Raw genomic sequence first — 20,751 nt, forward strand, 5'->3', positions numbered from 1 at the left:
AATGGTATTAAAACAAAAATATCCCTATTTTCATACCGAAATCTAAAACCCAAAGGTAAAATTAGAATACATATTGCGAAAGTTAATCAAAACCCAACTTTAAAAATTGTGTGAACGGATCCTCTTTTTATTAAGCGGTGATCGTTAGTATATTCGGATAGCGATTCTAAAAGAAGGAAAAAATACTTTTAATAAAAATGCTTCAATCAAATTTATAGAACTCAGTCCTCAATTCAGCCTAGTACTTTTATTTATCATCTCCAAGATCCAAGATAAGCGTGATGAAGGATAATCTGGAAGGATAAGTTGACTGCAGTCTACCGAAACCTTAAATTCTAATAGGAAAATTGAAGAAGTCGTGCTTCAATGCCGCTGATCTAGAACGAAGGCTAATTAGACACGTCTCATAAGAAACATTCATAGCAATAAATAAATAGTGTCCAATTTCCTTTTCTTTAAATACAGCGAATATATCTCCAGTGGAATATCCTTCTTCTCCGCTTACAGTAACAAATCAAAATCCTGAATCGATTCCGTTCGCTCACAACTCTTACTACAGGTACCGTTATCCTTTCAACATGGTTGACATTTTACGTTCCAAAATAATGTATGTGCCATGGCGAATGAACCGCTACCTAGAATATGGCATGAATGAACATCAACACGGCTAGCCGTTACGCATACAGTCACGGAGCAGCATTGATTTATCAGGAAAGCACCGTGAACGGGCCCCACGCCATTGATACTTTTAGGGCAAGCAGCAAGGTATGTCAAGTAGAAAATTCTCCCTTATGTGGTAGATTGTATGACGTCACAAATGTTGTTCCTGAATAAAGTCCTATTTCGGCAAATAATTTTGCAGCGGTTTTGTTCTTTTCATTTAGAAAATGCTTCTAAAATGATGTTTCACTGTTACACTAGTTGCTAAAGCAACTAGAACTGTTCGATTCGACTGTCGTATGAACCATGTGACGTCACGGAACGACTGCACCATTTACCCACCCGCGGGCGACACTTTCAACACACTCCTGTGTATGTAGTGTACGTCCGTCCCGGTCGTCTCCTCGTTCACTTTCACAAACCCTCCGCGTACACGAATGAACCTCTCGCAAAAAAATCGATACTGGCGTCGGCCATCGCAAAGACTGCTCGGGAGGTGAAAATTTTAGTCTTTACGGCAAAAAGCCTAATTTACGGTGAAATTGTGCAAGAAACGGTAAGTACTAGCGAAAAACGGCGAATTGTTGTCACCGTGCCCCACTAGCGACTGGTTTCTATTTTTGTAAACTTCACGCAGGTGCGTAACGCGAAAATTTAACTGGGCTTGCTCAGGAATAATGTTGTGTTTTGCAGGAAAAGGGCAAACTCGGAACATTTTTCTGATAATGCGCTCAATCGCTCACGACGGCCGCGCGCTCCGTCGACTCCGTAATATTACGTGTCCGTCGTCGCGTCGAGTTTGTAAACAATCGCGTGTGTTTTGGTTCCGCGTGCCACCCGGTTTTTTCCCGATATTTTTTCCTCCGCGATCGGTTCCGCCAGCAATGGCCACAAATGGGCAGCGTGAAAATTTTCCAACCCAACTGATGGGGGGAAAAGGCGACCCTCGTTGGGTGGTTCGCTTCGCGAACATATTGTCCTGCGGGATCGCCTATCAGAGAGTGCAAGTGTGCGATCGGAAATGGACAAAACCAAGGCCGCCAGGCCGGGAACTCGGTGTTCGAAGTGAGATTTTTTCGAATTTAGATTGTGAATGGCCAAGATGGAAGGTTTTTTACTTTGCTTTTTTCCTCAATCGACAGCTCTTTGCTGTCAACCGAACGTGTATGTGTGTTAGTGTACCAAAAATTTGCTAGAATTCTAGGATTATAGGACAAATGTTTCGGATTTTTGATGATTTTCCGAAGGAAAATCTGCTTTTTCGAGTGTTCAAATGATTACCGAAATTGTAGGCAGACCAGTGATCCGTGAAATCTAAGAAATATGGTAGGGTCGCATGCCATTTGCTTCCCACTACCAAGAAGGCAGGAGACATGTAGTGGAAGTAGTGCGGATGAACGTGTGTGGTATTTAAACGTGTATGGCATAAGGAGCAGAGCAGCTGAATGGTTGCACAAAAGAGACAGGTTAAAATTTAAAGAGCCAGGCACTTGGCAGCTCGCTCTTTCGTATCGTAGCAGCCGAGCAAAACATAAAACATTAATCTAGTGTGCCATGCTGCCTCTGTCTCTGGCCAAGCTGGCTGGCGTGTGTTCGCTTTTGATAACAAAGGGGGAAGCCACCGTCCTGGTGGTAAGCACTAGAACTATGCTATTACCAGTGCCGAGTTTTCCCCTAATGTTTTCCTACGAGTAAATCCTGTTTGCGTGTCCCTGCGTTCACAGGGGTAACATAAGTTGCGCATATTAATTGTGCTACGCAGCGTGACTCACGCACTGTTGTACACCCTTTATTCCATACAGAGCAATCCGTGAAGAGCACACGCAGTTACGATGGCCAGCATAAGCATCATGAACTCGGTGGAGGAGATGGATCTAATCGAGGACGATAACATCACCGGAGCGTCGGATGATGACGATGACGGGGATCCGAGTAGTCCGGGCAGTGCGTACGACGATGGAACCAACCTGCTGAATGTGGCCATGGAAAACGAAGTCACCGCACAGCTAGTGGCTGCTGGCGTCGTCGGAGTGGCAGCCGCTGCAGCCATCACATCGTCCAAGAAAAAGAAACGTCCACATTCGTTCGAGACAAATCCATCGATCCGGAAACGGCAGCAAAACCGATTATTGCGAAAATTGAGGGTCAGTAACTTACACTAGAAATTCAAGATTAAAACCTACAGCATTTCCTATCCCTATGTTCGAACAGCAAACCATCTTCGAGTACGCCACCCGCGTTGGTCAGCAAGCCGTCGTTCTGGTGGCGACTCCCGGCAAGCCCAACAACATATTCAAAGTTTTCGGAGCCAAACCGCTCGAGGATGTGCTGAAAAATCTTCGCTCCAACGTGATGGACAAGCTGGATGAAGCCCTGGCAGCACAGGCCCCTCCCCGCGTCCAGGACGATCCATCGCTGTTCGAGCTTCCTCCGCTAATCATCGACGGTATTCCGACGCCGGTGGAAAAGATGACCCAGGCACAGCTGCGAGCATTCATCCCACTAATGTTGAAATATTCCACCGGACGGGGCAAGCCCGGCTGGGGACGGGACTCGACACGTCCCGCCTGGTGGCCAAAGGAATTGCCGTGGGCCAACGTGCGCATGGATGCCAGAACAGAGGAAGAAAAACAGAAGGTAAGTTGACTAATTCAAAAGTCAAAGCCTACTTTTGCAATGACAAAAATTACAGATAAGCTGGACTCACGCTTTGCGGAAAATCGTCATCAACTGCTACAAATACCACGGCCGGGAAGACCTGCTGCCAGCATTCAGTGAAGAGGATGAAAAGGCTAACGCCATTGCAACTGCTAACTCAAGCGTAAGTACCTGTAATTACCTAAACTCCTGTTCCCCGTCATATTCTTTCCCTAATACTAACCCACTTCCACCCTCATTCCGGTAATGGCATTCTAACTAAACTGGGAACTTATTTTACAACTCAAACCTTCGCGGTGAATGGTGCTTTGCACAACACAGGTTGAGCAAATAAAGATTCAAAACACAAACGTTATCACAACGACCACCGGAGGTGGCAATGTGCTCGCCAGCGGCAGCAGCGCAGGCAGCAGTAACGGTCAAGCGCAGCAACAGCAGCAGCACCAGCCGCAACAGCAGCAGCAGCAGATCATCATTCAGCACCAGCCGAACGGGACGATCACCACCACCACCACGGGCGGCGCAGGCAACGTCAGCCAGTCGCAGCAGACGCACCAGATCATCAAGGAGGTCTCCGATGGGACGATCCAGATTCAAACGCAAGCGTCCCCGACGCAGACCCTGAATGCGCAGGTTTGCCTCGACTCGATGGCGCTAAGCGATGTGGATGTTCGTACTAATCCCTTTTGCTACAGACTATTGATGTTGTGATCCTTCTTCTTTGCGTTCCGTCGGTTTACTTGCTATTTTTTATAGTTGAGTGTTTTGTTTGGTTTTTCTTTTAGGTTTTGATTTTATTTTAATCACTTCGTTTAATGCCTTTTTTTTTGGTTTTCATAAAAATATTTGAATTTTGAAAGTTTACCATTTTGTTTTTAGCATGATTTGAAAGAGATTTTGAATTGTCCCCCGTTTCAAGTGACTTGGTGTGACTTAAACTATACCTTTGTCTGCTTTTACAGTACACGCATACCGTGCTGCAAACCATTCAGAACGCCGACGGCACCGTGTCCATCATCCAGGTCGATCCCAACAATCCAATCATCACACTTCCAGATGGAACTACCGCACAAGTACAAGGAATCGCAACGGTGAGTGCTTTATCATTACTGCTCTTATCACTTATTGCACGTTACTCTGGTGGTGTCGCAAAAAATGCACACACTGTTAGGGGAAATGTCATATTCCGCCAGCCACGGTTTTGCACGAGACTGTCGAACGTAAGGAGTGGTTGCACATTTTACGTTCAGGACATCAAATTCATTGAAAAACACCCTGCGGTAAGACGTAGTCGTATGTCAAAACACTGCCACGTTTGCAGACTAGCTGGGTACCAGCTGTTCCAGCGATACTTCAATTCTCTTTACACTTTGTTAAATATGGTTTTGTTGCAAATTGCTTGCTATCCGATTTTAAATAGCCAATATTGAAATCTGTTGGTACTTACGTGTAATTCAAATCAATACCAGGTGGTACATCCTGTCGGAATGACGGCGCGCAATCCGACCCTCGAAATCGGCGGCTAGATCTCCAAAACCAGTATCCGTTTTGCATCTAAAATCATAAAACAAAAATCAACACTGATTTATCGTTCCTCTTGAAAACCGGAAAATTGAAAAGCTACTCGATTTTACTGAATGTCGAAGTACATTACTTACCGAACAAAAGAAATAATGAACAGAACAGGAAGAGCGAATTTTCTTCCGCCCGCTGACTTAAATTTGAATGTGAAATGGTGAAACGGAAAGCAAACCAGGAAGGAATGCCACATATTTTTAATAATATTTGCAGCTTCTTGAAAATCCAAAAAAAAAAATCAGAGGGGTTGTGTACAAGACACGACCACATATATAGGTGACGCAGGACTACGTAAGTCTCTTTGTAGTGATAGTGGCATGTATTCATGCTTGTAATCATTCGATTCTTCATGTATACATGCTATATGCAACATATAAACATGCTACATGCGTTGTATGTAACATTTATCAAAGTAGTAACATTGCATACGTTCAATTCTCAAAAGATTGTGCATTTGAAAACAATTTAACAAGATCAAGAACACAAACTATTGCTTTCCTGCTACCTTACTGAAATTAAAGATTGTTTTTATTATCCATGGTTTCCCACGTTGAAGGGATTTTACCAATTCAATCCTATTTTATCAACAGCACATCTTTTCACTACACTTATAATGAAACGGCAAGCATGCGTATTCATACAAAGTCGTATTATAACCGAACAGTACAGCTGTAGCACATTTTTCCAGCACAGACATAAAGTTCTCCGAGGTTTAATCGTCTCGCTGTAAAGAATTTGCTATCTGTTGGGACAACGAACTTGTGTCATTTTTTCTGGCAAACTTCCCTAACACAGACATCAAGTCGGACTAGGTTTAATCGCGTTCGTACGAAATCTGTTGGCACGAGGGGGCTTTGTTACTCTCTCTGGCGTACTTCCCAAGCAAGGACATCAAAATGGTCTAGGTTGAACCGCGGTGTTAAGAAATCTTGTTGAAATGAGGGAACTTTGTCACTTGTTTAGGCTTACTTCCCAAGCACAGATATCAAATTAGTATAGGTTTAGATTATCCTAAAGAATCTTCCAACCAATCACGAAGCAAGAATTCTGGTAAAACATAGGTTCATCATTTTCAATTTTTCAATAGTTCAACATCAAGAATCCATACTTTTCTTCATTTGGGTCAATTCTTAGAAGAATTTTCGATCAATTGGTGTAAGAATATTGAAAATCGATCGGAAAACCGCTGAGCTATTAGCGCTCAAAACCTTTCATTTTTCGTGACGCTCGCATTTTTCGATTTTTTGGAATGACACCCTATCTCAAAACTTGCCGTAAGACGTAGTCCTACGTCAAAATTCAACGCACTCAAAGCGGATTGCACATCTGGAAAGAAAAAAATTAAATGTGTAAAAATGCTTACTGCTGCACTCAGAAAACAACGGGCTATCGTAAAAAAGCTTAATTATTTATTTACGTATGGCGACTGCATATTACAGTAATTTGCAGGTTGTTCATTATTCTCTTTTCTTACTAAAATGAATGATTACCAATGATTTTTTAACCCTCTAACCCTCTAACGAGCCACATATGAAAGTTGTCTTGAATTGACAATATAAAATATATGTTCAGAACAGATTTCCTGACATTTTGATATTAACGACAAGGTCGTCAGAGTCCATTTATGGCAGTCTGCATGGCAATGCAACGTAAACATTTGAACATGAAATTAACTAATTATTTTCGCTACTAAATTAAAGGTCGTAGATAGAGTGACGATGACATACTTATAAAATTCACTGATAATAAAATTCCCCGTAAACAAAATTTTATGTGATCGAATTACTGTCGGACCTAGTTCAACAGCAAAAATAGATACGCGATTTTACGTTTCGCAATTGTTCATAGTTCATAGATTATTGCCTACTACTAGCAACTCCATTCTCAACAAAACGATGGTGGCAACAAGTACTGAAATCAGTAAAAAAGCAACTGAACTCTGACGACCTTCACCTTAATATCGCTACATTTTGACCATGCGTTCAAAAGTTATCATCTGTTAAAAACGAGAATTCTGAAAAATTCCGCAAAAAAAACCATGCGATGTGCGAATATTCCCTTTTTTACTTTTAAAGAAAAAGGACATCTAGAATAAAATGTTGGACCTCAAATTTTTGTTATGAATAATTTACATGCTTTTTTCAATTTTGTGATATATTTGAAATGAAAAAATACTTCGGCATAGCGTTAGGCATGAAAAACGAAGAAAGGTAAATTGGACCATTTCATACCTGGCGGTCCTCCAGATAAGTATTTTTCCAAGAAAATCAACATACCATTTACTTGATCGCATTATTTTTACGATGTTTCCCGTTAGAGGGTTAATATTAGCATTGATTATTGTATTGATTACCGTTGATTACGCAACTAAAACGTAACTGATTTTAAAAGTAATCTGATTACTACGCATTGCCACACCTTACTGGAAGCCCCTTTCACACACGCGATTTGTAGGGTCCGTCTTAATATTACGTAACCCACCCAGACACGTAACACGTAACTGCTACAGTCCTATGTATCCCTTCATTACAGCACATTCTTCGGACACTATCGATGTTGATGTCTAATCCTGTGGTAGTAAACATATTATCACAAAAATACCGGCCGTTTAGGCTGAAAACTACGGACTTTCGGGTGGCAAAATTGTCATTGGGACTGGAAATTATACTTGGAAATGGAACATAAATTGAAGTTGAAATTGGACTTGTAATCTGACTTGACAAAGGGTACTTGAATTTGGACTAATTTGGGCTTGAAGCTTCGCTTCGTATTGAACTGTAAATTAGATTTGAAATTGCACTTAAATTTATAGTAATTTAGACTGGAAATTTTACTAAGAATTAGACATGAAATTCGAGTTACATCTAAAATTTTGGAGTTACATCTAAAATTAGGCTTTATTGGAATTTAAATTCTACTTGAAATTGGACTTGAAACCACAGAACTTTAAATTTGACATAAAATTGGAATTAAATTAGACTTGAATTTGGACATTAGTCCAAATTGAACTTGAAATTTTACTTCATACCGGACAACATGAAATTAGACAGAAAGTTTTACTTGAAATTAGAATTGATATTTTTCGTCTTAATATCCCTCGAGTTTTACTTCTTTTCTGTTCCGTTTTTTCTCTTTTCCACTCTTTTTTTTCGTTCCTTTTCCTTTGCTGTAACGTTTTCCTGATTTTTGCTCTCACTTTCCTTCCGTTTTGACGTAGAACTACGTCTTACCGCAGGGTGTCAATCCAAAGTATGGATTCAACTCAGCGTCACGAAAGAACGAAAGATTTTGAACGCTAATAGCTCAGCCAATTATAAATGGATTTTCATGGTTTAGATACCGATCGATTCATAAAAGATGTAGCAATTATGTGATTTTATAATAACACTAGTTGAGCCCGGATCGTACGTTCCGGAAAATATAAATGTCTGTTCAGAATTCCGAAGACTGTACATTCAGTTCTTACATTGCATAATATAGCTCTAAGAAGTTGTACCTAAAAGAGTCTTAGCCGGAAACTGAAACAAATAGTTTTTATGGTCGTATTGGATTTTATTTAACTGAATAAAAACTTCTGGCTGTTTGCATCATTTATGTAGTCTGATTAGAGTAAAATGCTGCTTAGAAAATTCTTGATCGTTTGCTATCATTAACTTATTTTTTAAAATTTTACGACTTGGTTCGGTCTGATTTAACACCGACCATATGATATCGCGACAAGCAATCGAGTCAAGCAGTTGGGCCAAGCAGTCGAGTCGAACAGTCAAGTCGAGCAATCTAGTCGAGCAGTTCAAGCAAGCTGTTCAGTCAAGCAGTCCGGAAGAGCAATCGAATCGAATGATTTAGTCAAGCAGTCGGGTCAAGCGGTTAAGTTAAACAGTTGAGTCGAGCAGTTCATTCGAGCAGTCAAGTCGAGCAGTTCATTCGAGTAGTCGAGTCGAGCAGTTCATTCGAGCAGTCGAGTCGAGCAATTCATTCGAGAAGTTAAGTCAAGTAGTCCAGTCGAACGGCAGTCAAGTCGAGCAGTCAAATCAAGCAGCTAAATCAAGCTATTCAGTCAAGCAGTTCAGCCGAGCAGTTGAGTCGAGCAGTCGAGATGGTCAGTTGAACCGAGCAGTCGAGTCAAGCAGTTTAATCGAGCAGTCCAGTCAAGCAGTTTAATCGAACAGTCAAGTCGAGTAGTCTCATCGAGCAGTTGAATCGAGTAGTCTAGTCGAGTAGCTGAGTTGAGTAGTTGAGTTGAGTAGTTGAGTTGAGCAGTCTAGTCGAGCAGTTGGGTCAAGCGGTTCAGTCGAGCAGTTAAGTCGAACAGTTGAGTCAAGCAGTTTAATCGAGCAGTCCAGTCAAGCAGTTGAATCGAGCAGTTAAGTCGAGCTGTCGAATCAAACAGTTAAGTTAAGTAGTTGAGTCAAGCAGTCGGGTTGAGTGGCTAAGCCGAGCAGTCTTGTCGAGCTGTAGAATCAAGCTGTCAGTTGAGTCGAGCAATCAAATCGTGTAGTCTAGTCGAGCAGTTGAATCGAGCAATCAGGTTGAGTAGTTGAGTCGAGCAACCGATTCGAATAGTCCAATTGAGTAGTTGAGTCGAGTAGTTCAATCGAGCAGTGGAATCAAGCAGTTGAATCGAGCAGTTGAGTCGAGCGTCGAATCGAGCAGTCTAGTCGAGCAGATAGCAGTCCAGTCGAGCAGTCGAATCGAACAGTCCAGTCCAGCCGTTCAATCGAGCTGTTCAGTCAAGCAGTCAAGTCGATCTGTCCAATCAAGCAGTTGAGTCGAGAAGTCGAATCGAACAGTTCAGTCGAGCAGTTCAGTTGAGCAGTCAAGTCGAACAATCAAATCGAGCAGTCTAATCAACCAGTCCAGTCGAGCAGTTTAGTTAACCAGCAATCGAGCAGTCCAGCGGTCGACAGAGAATACAACCCATTGCTACGAAAGCATGACGTCCTGTCCGGGACCTGGTTTTAGTTACCGATAAGCCTCTTGTGACGTCCTGTCAGAGACCTGGTTTTCGGTACAGACATAAGCCTCTTATATAAATAGATTATATAAATAGATAGTTGTAACCCGCGCGCGTCGCCTCGCGTCTAATGGATCATTGTAGGTAGCTTTTGCTCATGCTTACCGCTAGATGGACACTAAAGCCCCACGTGGCATATTTAGAGTAAACTTTTCGGCTAATACAGATTACACGTCATAATTTCTTGCCGTTCCGTTGTTGTTGACGGTTGATAACGGTTAATCTGAACCGGTCTTTTTAGGTGGACCAAACAGATTGCAAGGCAGTTTGACAGTCGGTCATAGACGTTCGTTGAGAGTGTTTGACAGAACGTGTCTATGCTGGAGCCATCTGTGAAATTTTTAAGCTTTCTCAATGATCCATTGAGAGCAAATAGGAAGTACACTAACGCTATGTAACTCTATGAGGCTACATTACTTTTGCTCGTCTTGTTTGTAATCTGGTATGATTGGTTTGAGTCTTTGCTTAATGTGGGCGATTATTACCACGAAAATACCCCTCGTTTTGGCGACAGACATAAGCCTCTTATATAAATAGATTCTTTTTCAATCACTAATTAGTAAAAATTACCGAACAGTTTCAAGGTCAAATTATCCCATACGTTTTCTCTGTGATCACCTTGCTCCACATGCAGGGACTATTATCGACTTGCGAAAATTTGGATTTTTCAACCTGTAGCACAGTCAAGCCATTTTAACATAACAATTTTTTGATATCATCCAAATACATATATATGTGAATAGTATTTGATATTAACGAGAGGATTTTTTTAATAGCTGGGCGCGTGAGGGAGATACGGTTCGTTAATTTGGTGTTCGTTAGTTGGGCCATGCTACAACTTGAATGTCAAAATTCTATTGAACTTTTGAGTTTAAAAATTCCTAACAACTGTCAGTCGGCCCAATTAGCGAATCAGCTGAAGTGCAGTCGTGACCCAATTAACGGATTCAGGCTGTACTTCGATTCTGGCACTGGTAAAATCATTTGTTTTTGGCATCACAAATTACACAAAATACATACCAATAATACGATACAATTATTTAGTACTATTATTTACTTAACGCTATTTTACGCCACACATATGTCAATATGGTGTGAGAGACAAGTCAAGGTTTCTTCGCAAAAACCCGCTTAACGTAGTTCTACGCTAACTACGCGGTTGTGTCTGGAATACAAGCTTTCTGATTTTTAAAATGGTACGGCTGTCCAATCAGCCATGACTTTTCGTATTTCCCATTGTTTCAGCTCACTCTTCAGCACTCAGTTAGAAATTCCGCAAAATGGATCAGGACCAGTGAATGAAAAGTTAGAGCCGCATCGGGCTAATTCATCCGCAAGTCTATTCCTCTTTATACCGCAATAACCAGGAACCCAGTACAAATTTATTAAGTTTATCTGTCTTAGTTGCCTTAACGGGAAATTAGCAGTCAGCAACTTTTCGTCGGGGAGCCCAATTTTGGAAACAGTTTTTGGGCCCAAAAGTGGAGTTTTGTTCGTAAAATTGTAAATACTGCATTCTTCTTGCGAATCAGAACATTTCAAATATATTTTCATGAACAGAATTTTTGTTTCAAACAAAAAAACTGCTTTTGAAATTGGCAGAATCGATGACGACTAATTTCACCTTAAGAGGCAAATGCAGTCCCAGACAATTTTTGACGAACATTTAAAAGCTTTAAGAGCTTTAAGTGCCGCCTGGCTGTCATAGTAGAAGCAGATATTAGTATATCTGTATTTCCTTTTAAGATAGACGTTTGTGCATTCTATTATAGCAGCTATCTGTACCTGGAAAACTGCAAATGGTTGATTGGTTGATTTCAAAAAGCAGGCAGTTCAAAGTACTAAACTTTAAGATCTAAAATATCAGTCAATAGCAAGACTGACAGGTTAGACAAGTAATCATTGGGACTGCAAGTCATGAATGAATTGTATTGATGGGTAGAAAACTGAGCAGGATAAACACATAAACTCGCGCTAGACTGTATCGTATGCTGCCCTGAAATCCATGAAAATATAATGCGTGGGCACGTTCTACTTCCGACATTTCTGGGGGAATTGTCGGAGAGTGAAAATTTGATCCGTAGTAGCGCGGGCCCGCAGAAAGCTCTTGCTATTGGAGAAAGCGACGTAACAGAATCTGCACCATGTAGGCGACGTTGATCAGCGTAACGCAGCAGTAATTACAGCAATTTTATTTGAAAGAACAATCAACTATAGCCAATGATGTCATTGCTTGCAACTTCCGTTGCTCTTTCTACAACGCGAAATCCAAGCTCACCCGGTAATATTCTAGCTTTACGCATTAAAGTAGCTTAGTCAAGATGTCACCGATCATTTTATTTGTAGGGTTATAGTCAACTTGAATTGTTCCATTTCGGTACAGGTCCCTAATGAAACGGTATCGGATATCCACATGTTTTGCACGTTGCTAGAAGCTAGATCAAGTATTATCTTGCTTCAGCTGCTTGATGCAACTTTGGCTGTCTTCTCCAATTATAACCGGAGATTTCACCTTCTTGCCAATTGACTTCAATATTTATAATATTCAGAATAGCTTCTGGCCACTTTCCGCAAGAGATATATATTCAGCTTCTGTACTGCAAAGCGCCGCATAAGACACAAGACTACTTCCATGCAATTGGTGCTTCATTCCAATCCGCAGCTGTTGGACAACTCATCTGTCTTCGAAGAATTGAAACGGAAATAGCTATGTCCGATCAAGCATTGTCTGCGACATACCGTAGACCCCCGATTAAACTTTGGTATTTGTCCTTGGATAGTAGTTTATCACTCTCCCTCTTCTGCCGGATAAAGCCTGGCTCCATTGGCCCTTTTGAAGGCTTCGCATCATCCAAACTTAATCGACTTGTTCACTTCTTGATGTAGGTTTCCTAGCTTAACGCAACTCGCTTCATTGTGCGCTCGATTTGGATTCCCAGGCAGAAAAAATTTTGCATCTCCCAGAATCGCTTGAGCAAAATGTTTCTCCAGGTACGAAATCGTGTTATTGCACTCTTCCTGGCTTGGTGTAATCAACAGTATGTCATCGCACATATAGAAGAATGTAATAGAATCTACCTTCTTTCTCTCGTACATACAAGCATGCTTCAGCGTTTGAAGGATTGAGTCCAACGTGACGGAAAACCGAGTCGATTTTCTCGTTCCGCATTCTTGCTACTTGCGGATTGTTTTAGACTCTATAAACTTTTCTGGAGACCTGCATATGATTCATATCCAGGAGCTTCTTTTATAAAAATTGCTCCATCCAAAAAGGTAGGTTTCATCCTTTGATCGCAGAAACCGTAATCGACGTATCTCCCAATGAGGCTGTGATTTCCCTGCTAGATAGCAGTCAATGGTTGAATCCAGTTCGTTGTCGGCTGGTCAAGGGGCGTTAAGGGTAGCCGTATTAATTGAAGCAAAGCACGTGTTGTCGAAAGCGCCTTCAATGTCAAGAAAAGCACAAAGTGCCGTCTCTTGGTATTGGACCGATTTTGCAATCAGCGTCACTAGGTAATGAATTGCCTCATGTCGGCTGGGAAAATCACGGATATTTTTTTCCATCTACTTGAGAAGCGTTGATGTGAAGCTAATTGGTCTGCAAGTTTTTGGCAGGGTTTTATCTTTTTTACCTGCCTTAGGTATGAACACCACCCTGACATTGCGCCAGCTTGTCGGGATGCGTCCCAACATAAAGCTAAATGCTCTCGTAACACTTGATTCTGGACTTCCTTTTGGCCTTGCGTTGCTCTGCGTTGTATTTGGTGAGAGATGCCCTGTAGGCCCCTTCCAGTTGGACATGATCTTAGTCCTGTTGAATAAAAGGTTAGATTCCCGCCCAAGGTTGCTGAGCGATTCATTCCAGTGAATGCACGTCACGGCACGGGACTGTCCGTGTGAGATTAACGAACCTACCCTGTAGGTCATTGGCTGCAACGTCCAGCTCAGCTGGTATAGCTGTATTGTGCTCTTCTGAGAGAGTTTGCATCAATATCAAAAATGTTATGCCTTCATGGTGTTATAAACTTGGTTCATCAAAGAGCTGTCAGCTTTTGCCATTCTCAGCTATAGAGTGCTGCACAGCTTTGACATTGTTAGCAGTTATACTTATTCAAGTAGGTACTCTAAGTCCTGCTTGAATACTCGTACTCTAAGTAGTCCCCCCTAACAAAAAAAAGAAGAATAACTCACCTCTGTTATTTACAGCCGTGGGGCCCACGCCGTGTGGTGGTGTTGTCGTCCTTATCACCAGGGAAGTACGCCGCCACCACGACAAGGTCCTGATTCGGCGTAGTCATTGGCACTTCCAATTTGGCGGCGACAACATCGCGATGTATGATTTCTGTACCTAATGGAAGAAAATTTTGTTTCTCTAGTTAGCAGAATGGCAATCCTTGGTTTGGACTACGTGTGACAGTAAATTAACTTTTACCGCAATTATCAAGGCCGGGAATTCTCGTTTTGCCCATAGTGCGCTGGTTCAATTCTCTTAACACTTTGTAACATATGGTTTTGCTGCTGTGCGACTTCCAATAGCCAGTATTGAATCTATTGGTACGTGTAATTCAAATCAACGCCAGACGGCGGTGGAATATCCTGCCGGGATGGCAGCGTAATGCGGGACCAACGGGTCGGCCCTCGTACTCCTCGGTGGCTGCCTCGCCAAAACCAGTAGCCGTTCTCCATCTGTAAATCATAAAGAAAAATTAGTATTGATAATCACACAAATCGATAAACGGACCAGTATTTCTTTTTCAGCATTCCCCAATCTTAATGCTGCTTAAAAACTAAACTTTCCTTTCATCACTTGTTGGTGTTTTCGTCAAACAATTATATATTTCTATATTTCAGTTAAAAAATCTTGTTTTAATTAAATGCACTTACATGCAGTTGAAAAAGTCAATTATTTTAAGGTATTAGAAAACATATCTGACAGCGGAAAACATGGCGTCTGTTTGCACGCATAGACTACTTCGATCCCGTCTATCAATAAACAGATGTTCGGATATGTATCTTTTATTGGAGTCACTTCTTTAAATTAATATCTGTGAAACAAGATTCGTTTTATAAACAAAAAACAAGTAAATTCGTTTCATTTTACAGCTACAAGCCCAGGGTGACAACGGCGTCCACACAATACAGACCATATCGGATGGACAGGGTGAAAGTATGTCCGTAGACCTAACGGAGGCTACCCTTGGCCAGGATGGCCAATTGATCATTACTGGTGAAGACGGTCAAGGTAGGTAGAAAACAATACTCACTAAGTACTAGGAAAAAGCTGAAATGAATGCATCTTATAGAATATTCCTACTCTGGCTTCCCGGTGAACGTAAGCGGCATGATCACCGTACCGGTGTCGGCCCAGATGTACCAGACCATGGTGGCCAACATCCAGCAGCTGCCGAACGGGGACGGAACCGTGTGCATAACACCGATGCAGGTACATAGTCAAAGTTCGACGGTGAATCTTAGTAATGCTAGGGCGACCCTACCGACACACAACGTGACACTTTCAGCCAGCAACAGTAGTAATCAGTTGGCCAACAGCCACCACCAGTTTCCGAACAGTAGCATTAATGTGAACAGTCTCAAGAGGCCCCGAAGTGTACAAAGCAATAGTGCCAGTTTAATTAATCCCAGAAACGCTACCGAAGAGCAAATTCTAAACCAATTGCTAGCATCAAGCCAAAGTAAGAAACTAAGTGTGATAGCGAATAATAATAACAACTCCACCAATAACAACACGATTAAGATAAATCTCGCGAAAGACGTGAATGACGGTCATCAGCAGCGGCCCCTCGGGCCGCAAAGCATCGTCATTCAGCTGAACAGTAGCATGCTCAGCGCCAAAGATCTGTTGAGCGAAAACCTTTCGGCCGCAATCGAAAAGCAGGTCCAGCTAGTCAAGCAAGAACTCGAAGAGGAGGCTCAGCTGACGACGACCCCGATCGGTGGCGTCGGCGGCGGAGCCGACGACACGGAACCGAAACCGACGGCGGCGGTCATCAGTTTATCACCTCCGACCACGCCGGTTTCGTCTCCGGCTCCGTCGTTGTCGCCGTCGGCGACGGTGTCACCCAGAAATCCTTCCGAAAGTTGTTAGCTATAAATCTAAGAGACCAAACAAACCGCCTACGCTGATTGCTGCTATGACTACCGACCGACCCGACCGCAGACTTCTTGACAGAAAACCTTTCATTCAGCAGAGAGTATTGTTGAGTTTCCGTTTTTTCGTAGGTTTCCGGTAGAGAGGTTTATGCGTTCGGTTCAGTTTGGCCATACTTTAAATTTTGTTTATAGTTGTTTTTTTTTACTCCCCCTCTTGGGCGGTCTGACCCGGAAGGAAGGCAGATTCTGAGGGGGAACGCAATAACTACTTTTTGCAGAAGAGTTTTTTCCTCTTATTTTCAACAATTCTGCAAATTTGCCATACATTAGATCTGCATGAATCTAGTCAGTGTAGACTCCTGCTTCCCGCAAAATTTTCACGACTTTTTTGAAACCAAAAAAAAATTTTTTTGACCTTAAATTTTTTGCAAATTTCAAATGTTTGTCTCCCCCAAAACATAAAACAAAAACAACATCGGGTAAGAAGCAGATACCAAATACCAAAGCCTTTCTTTTCTCGTTTTGTCACGAGAAAAACAAACGTTGTTAACACTAGAAACTATTCAGTCTGTTAATGTTTTTAATTTTTTTGGAGCTTTTTGGTCCAGTATTAAACAATGCACGAGAGGCCAAATTATGTTTAACAATGTTTAAAACAACTTAACTGATGAACTGGCTGCGAAAGGCACACGTGAAAGCAATTTACCGTAGTCAAGAACAACAAAAAAAACAGAAACAACCCAACTTAGTCAATCTCTACACCAGCTTAAAAAAAAATACGATAAGTTTTATTATTGCGTACGGTATTTCCTAGCTTAGATCAAGTTTAGTTCTTACTTTTCTATTATATAGTTCATCACAACTTGAGTTTCGTGCCATTTCTTTTTTCTCTTAGTATATGTGTTCGTATCAGTGAATGTGTGTGCGTGGTTTGCATTATTTATTTTTGTCTATCTCTTTTATTCGAGTGTTTATTAGTCGTTTAATTTTATAAGTTGTCAAACCGTACATCAGCCAACCAAATTATTTATGAAAAGAATAAATCATGGATCCTTTTTTTTAGAAAAAAAAAAGTTTGTGTTTTTATTTCTTATTTAGTTCCTAATTTAGTTTGGTAAGTTTAATCAGTTATTTGTTTACAGCACATTGACCAAAGAGAGTACGTACGAACTAGCTCCCTCCCCCGGAAGCAGTGTATGGCCACAAAAGCTAACTGAACCTTTTCTTGTTTTCTTTGCAGATGTGTGATCTTGTGAGTAGAATTGTTGGTAGCAAATTGCGCGTACTTAGAGTCTTGTTTGAATTGTGAAATTATTTGGGAAAATTTCTGATCAATTATTGAATTCGTTTTTTCCCTCCTCAGGTTGAGAACGGCGAAACGATGGAAACGATAACGGTCGGTCCGGGGATGCACCAGATGATGATCCAGGGAGCACCCGGCTCGGAACCGCAGGTTCTGCAAGTGCTCAGCCTGAAGGACGCCTCGGTACTGACCAAAGCCATGGCGGCCATCGGCGACGGGAAAGATGAAGCTACCATTATCGAACACTAAAGCACAGCAGCAGTGGACACAGACAGTGGCCCTTCCTCTTACCGGAGTGTTATGATAAGCTGATATCTACCACCTTCCGATTGTGCATTTTCTTTTCGAGTTCTATCGCTGTCTATTGAGAATTAATCGATTTTACAAACTTGAAGGGAAGAACCAACCGGTAAGAAAGAGCACGAACAACCGCTGCATTCATATCTAGTCATAAATGGGTAAATGTTTTGAGATTTGACCATCGCGGAATAACGAGTACAACTCTCGATCTCGGGCTCACACTTAGTCCCAATTCATCTTTTTTCTAGTCCAATGTCATGTTCTAATCATTTGCGTAATTTATTTGTGTCCTTACGGACACAATGTACATAAATGGTTTTTCCCCCCAGTCAGTGTGCAAATACTTTCCCAAACAATCACTAATCATGCAATCCATTGAAGAAACGAATACTATTATTACAAGGTGTTTTTAACCTAAACTTGTAAAGAAACCCTAGAAAACTTTACATTGCAATCACCGAATTGCGCCCTTCTGCTAGTCTGCTAGTTTAAAGGTAAACCTTTTAGCTTTTAGTTCGATTTTAAGCTACCATCAGTCACAATACCGGGAACACTCCTCTAGTCCAGTGCGTGGAGCAACACAACAAACTTCCCATTCCAGTGTTTACACCATCGCGATGATCGCGCGAACTAAAAGAAAAGTAACTCTGCTTAGCCTAATCCCTCGAACGACGCACCCTCAGAAAAGAAACCCAGCTCTCTGTCTCTCTCTCTCTGCTCGCTCTCATTCTGTCTCTCTCTGTTTTGATAGTAGAAATATTAAACGCTTGGTAAACAACAACATTATGAACAACTAGAGGAAAAGACTGATCCATCCTGTTGAGGGATTAGACGAGAGATGATGTCAACACTCCAATAAGAAGCAACTGTGATTAATGGATTGTACTTTTAACTGTACCTTTTAAATGATTATTTATAATTTTTAACATTTGTTGGTTCCTATTTATGAGTTTAGTAATTTATTTCGAGAAACAAAACAAACACAACTATTTATTGTCCTATTTATTTATTCCCCTATTTATTTATTTATTTAAACGGTCACTGATTTGAACCTCCAATCGAAGAAGAAAAAAAAAACAAAACAAAAACTAACCAAAAAAGCGTGCAAATGGAAATTAGATTATTTTAGCCTCAATTAGCCCCTCCTCGATCTCCGCGGCGCGGCGCGACCGGAACGTACCAGCCAGCTGCTGATTTGCCCACCAACCAACCTAAAAGAAAAACCCAACATGTTTCAGTACACCACAGTTAATAATGTACTTACATGTAAATTACATGAATGATATTTCCTACACACACACTCCCATACACCTACGAGGATATTTGTAATCGGAAATAAGCAAAAACATTTCAGAAAGAACTATTTTTGTCTCTGCAATCAATGTGAATAATTCAAAATCTATATTATGTAAATGTAAAAACAAAAACTGGAAATCACGGAGAAATACAATTATTATGAGTAAGAATATTTGTTTCTTTTTTTTTCTTTTTGCATGAAATTTATCCTCAAAAGTTCGGCATGGCAGGATCGCCCCAATGTGATACCCGGGAACTTTATGGAAGTCATTTTCGACCTGGACGAGCCATCTCACGCGCGTTGGGCTCCTCCATTGCTGGTACCGCTGGGATTATACACGAACTCATCTACCGCTGCCTTTCATGTATTTGGTCTTCGACACATTTATTTTGAGCCCAACCCTACTTGACTCCGCTTTCAGTCTGGCGTAAATTGCCTCCGCCGGCGAACAGTTCCTTGCTATGATATCAAAGACTTCTCCGAAAAGCTTGACCGAAAAACCCTATTAGTACCATAGCTGATCGACTGAATCGTATGTGGCTTTCAAGTCAATACAGATGAGATGCGTGGGCACGTTGTTGTACACTCTACGTTTCTACTAGGTCTGTCCGATGGTGAATATTTGGTCCGTAATGGCGCAAGGCCCCATGAAGCCCGTCTGAAAATTTCGTACGAATTCCTTGTGCTATCGGTGACAGTCGGCGTAACAGGATCTGGGCGAGTATCTTATAGGCGGCCTTTACCCGCGTTATGTCGGGATAGTTGCAGCAATCGAGTCGGTCACCCTTTTTGTAGATTGCACCAAACCACTCCACAGTGGGGAATCGCTAGCCATCAGCCAAAAAATGAAAGTTCATTTCGACTCTCCGTTGTATTTTTCCTGTGATTCTATACTATTGAAGTGTTCAAATCCAAAATTTTAGATCAATATGGCAAAATTTGAATTTTCTGTGAGTCTTGAAAGTATGCTATCTCAGCATGTTTTAGCGTTTTTTTGAAAAATAACCCAATATTTCAAAACATGCTAAAGGTCTAATGGTAGCTCGGATTTCAATGGTGACAAAGGAAAAGTTCTTCAAAAAATAGTGCTGAATAAATCCCATTAATTGAGTATGCAGTAATTTTATCGTAGTATGCCATAATTTTAATTTTCATTAAAAAAGTGCCATATTTTCGCGTAAAACACGCTTAAAAATTTTGAAGCCAAGGTTCGCCACTATTGACACTACCGGTAAAAGTTAGCGTAAAATATGAGCTTTCGAATGGATAAAGTCTCATTTAGCGCAGAGTAGCGCAGAGCATAGATGTTACGCTTGTAAGGCTACTATATCAGAATTCAACAATATAGGCAAAATGCAAACACTCAAAGTAAACGAAGGATATCTTAATTATGGGATATCTCCTTTACATAGTTCGATAAGCTGCTTCGAATGTATGGTCCATATTGCATATTGACTAGATTTTAGAGGTTGAAGGAAATCTGGAGGATAATGACGGAAATACAGCTCGAAGGTCTTATGTTAATCCTGGTATTAGTTCTGAAATCACGGATATAGATATGAAATTAATTAAAAGATTGAGAAATTTTCTCATAGCAAATTCTTAAACACATTATTTCATAAAAATTCGAAACTTATTGTATGTATACTAAAAACCTTTATGTCAGGGTATACTCCTCAGATAATACGACCACTGCAATGCAAAGAATTTGAATTCGCGGTCATAAATGAATTTAGACAACTATATTGCTGATAGAACGAATGACAGAAAAAGCACAAAAATATGTTTTTTTCCTTTTAATTATAGTCACTTTAACAGTTTGGGTCTTTC

The 20,751-nt window shown here is 41.1% G+C and overlaps 1 protein-coding gene across 1 annotated transcript; it reads left to right on the forward strand.

Moving 5' to 3' along the window:
• The first annotated feature begins 1,108 nt into the window (after positions 1–1,108).
• LOC128741365 (DNA-binding protein P3A2) lies at positions 1,109–17,031 on the forward strand. Its single transcript, XM_053837141.1, has 7 exons — positions 1,109–1,216; positions 2,463–2,804; positions 2,872–3,297; positions 3,353–3,481; positions 4,281–4,409; positions 15,014–15,152; positions 15,214–17,031. Exons 2-7 carry the CDS (start codon positions 2,493–2,495, stop codon positions 16,014–16,016), a joined length of 1,938 nt encoding a protein of 645 aa, XP_053693116.1. The 5' UTR covers positions 1,109–1,216; positions 2,463–2,492; the 3' UTR covers positions 16,017–17,031.
• Positions 17,032–20,751: the final 3,720 nt, after the last annotated feature.

The sequence above is a fragment of the Sabethes cyaneus genome, chromosome 3, assembly GCF_943734655.1.
Source record: "Sabethes cyaneus chromosome 3, idSabCyanKW18_F2, whole genome shotgun sequence".
Taxonomy (NCBI): Eukaryota; Metazoa; Arthropoda; class Insecta; order Diptera; family Culicidae; genus Sabethes; species Sabethes cyaneus.

Coding starts and splice junctions, on each gene's coding strand:
- LOC128741365 (XM_053837141.1), top strand. CDS start 2,493: ATGGCCAGCATAAGCATCATGAACTCGGTGGAGGAGATGGATCTAATC. Junction 3,482..4,280: donor TTGCAACTGCTAACTCAAGC/GTAAGTACCTGT, acceptor CTGCTTTTACAG/TACACGCATACCGTGCTGCA. Junction 4,410..15,013: donor AAGTACAAGGAATCGCAACG/GTGAGTGCTTTA, acceptor TTCATTTTACAG/CTACAAGCCCAGGGTGACAA.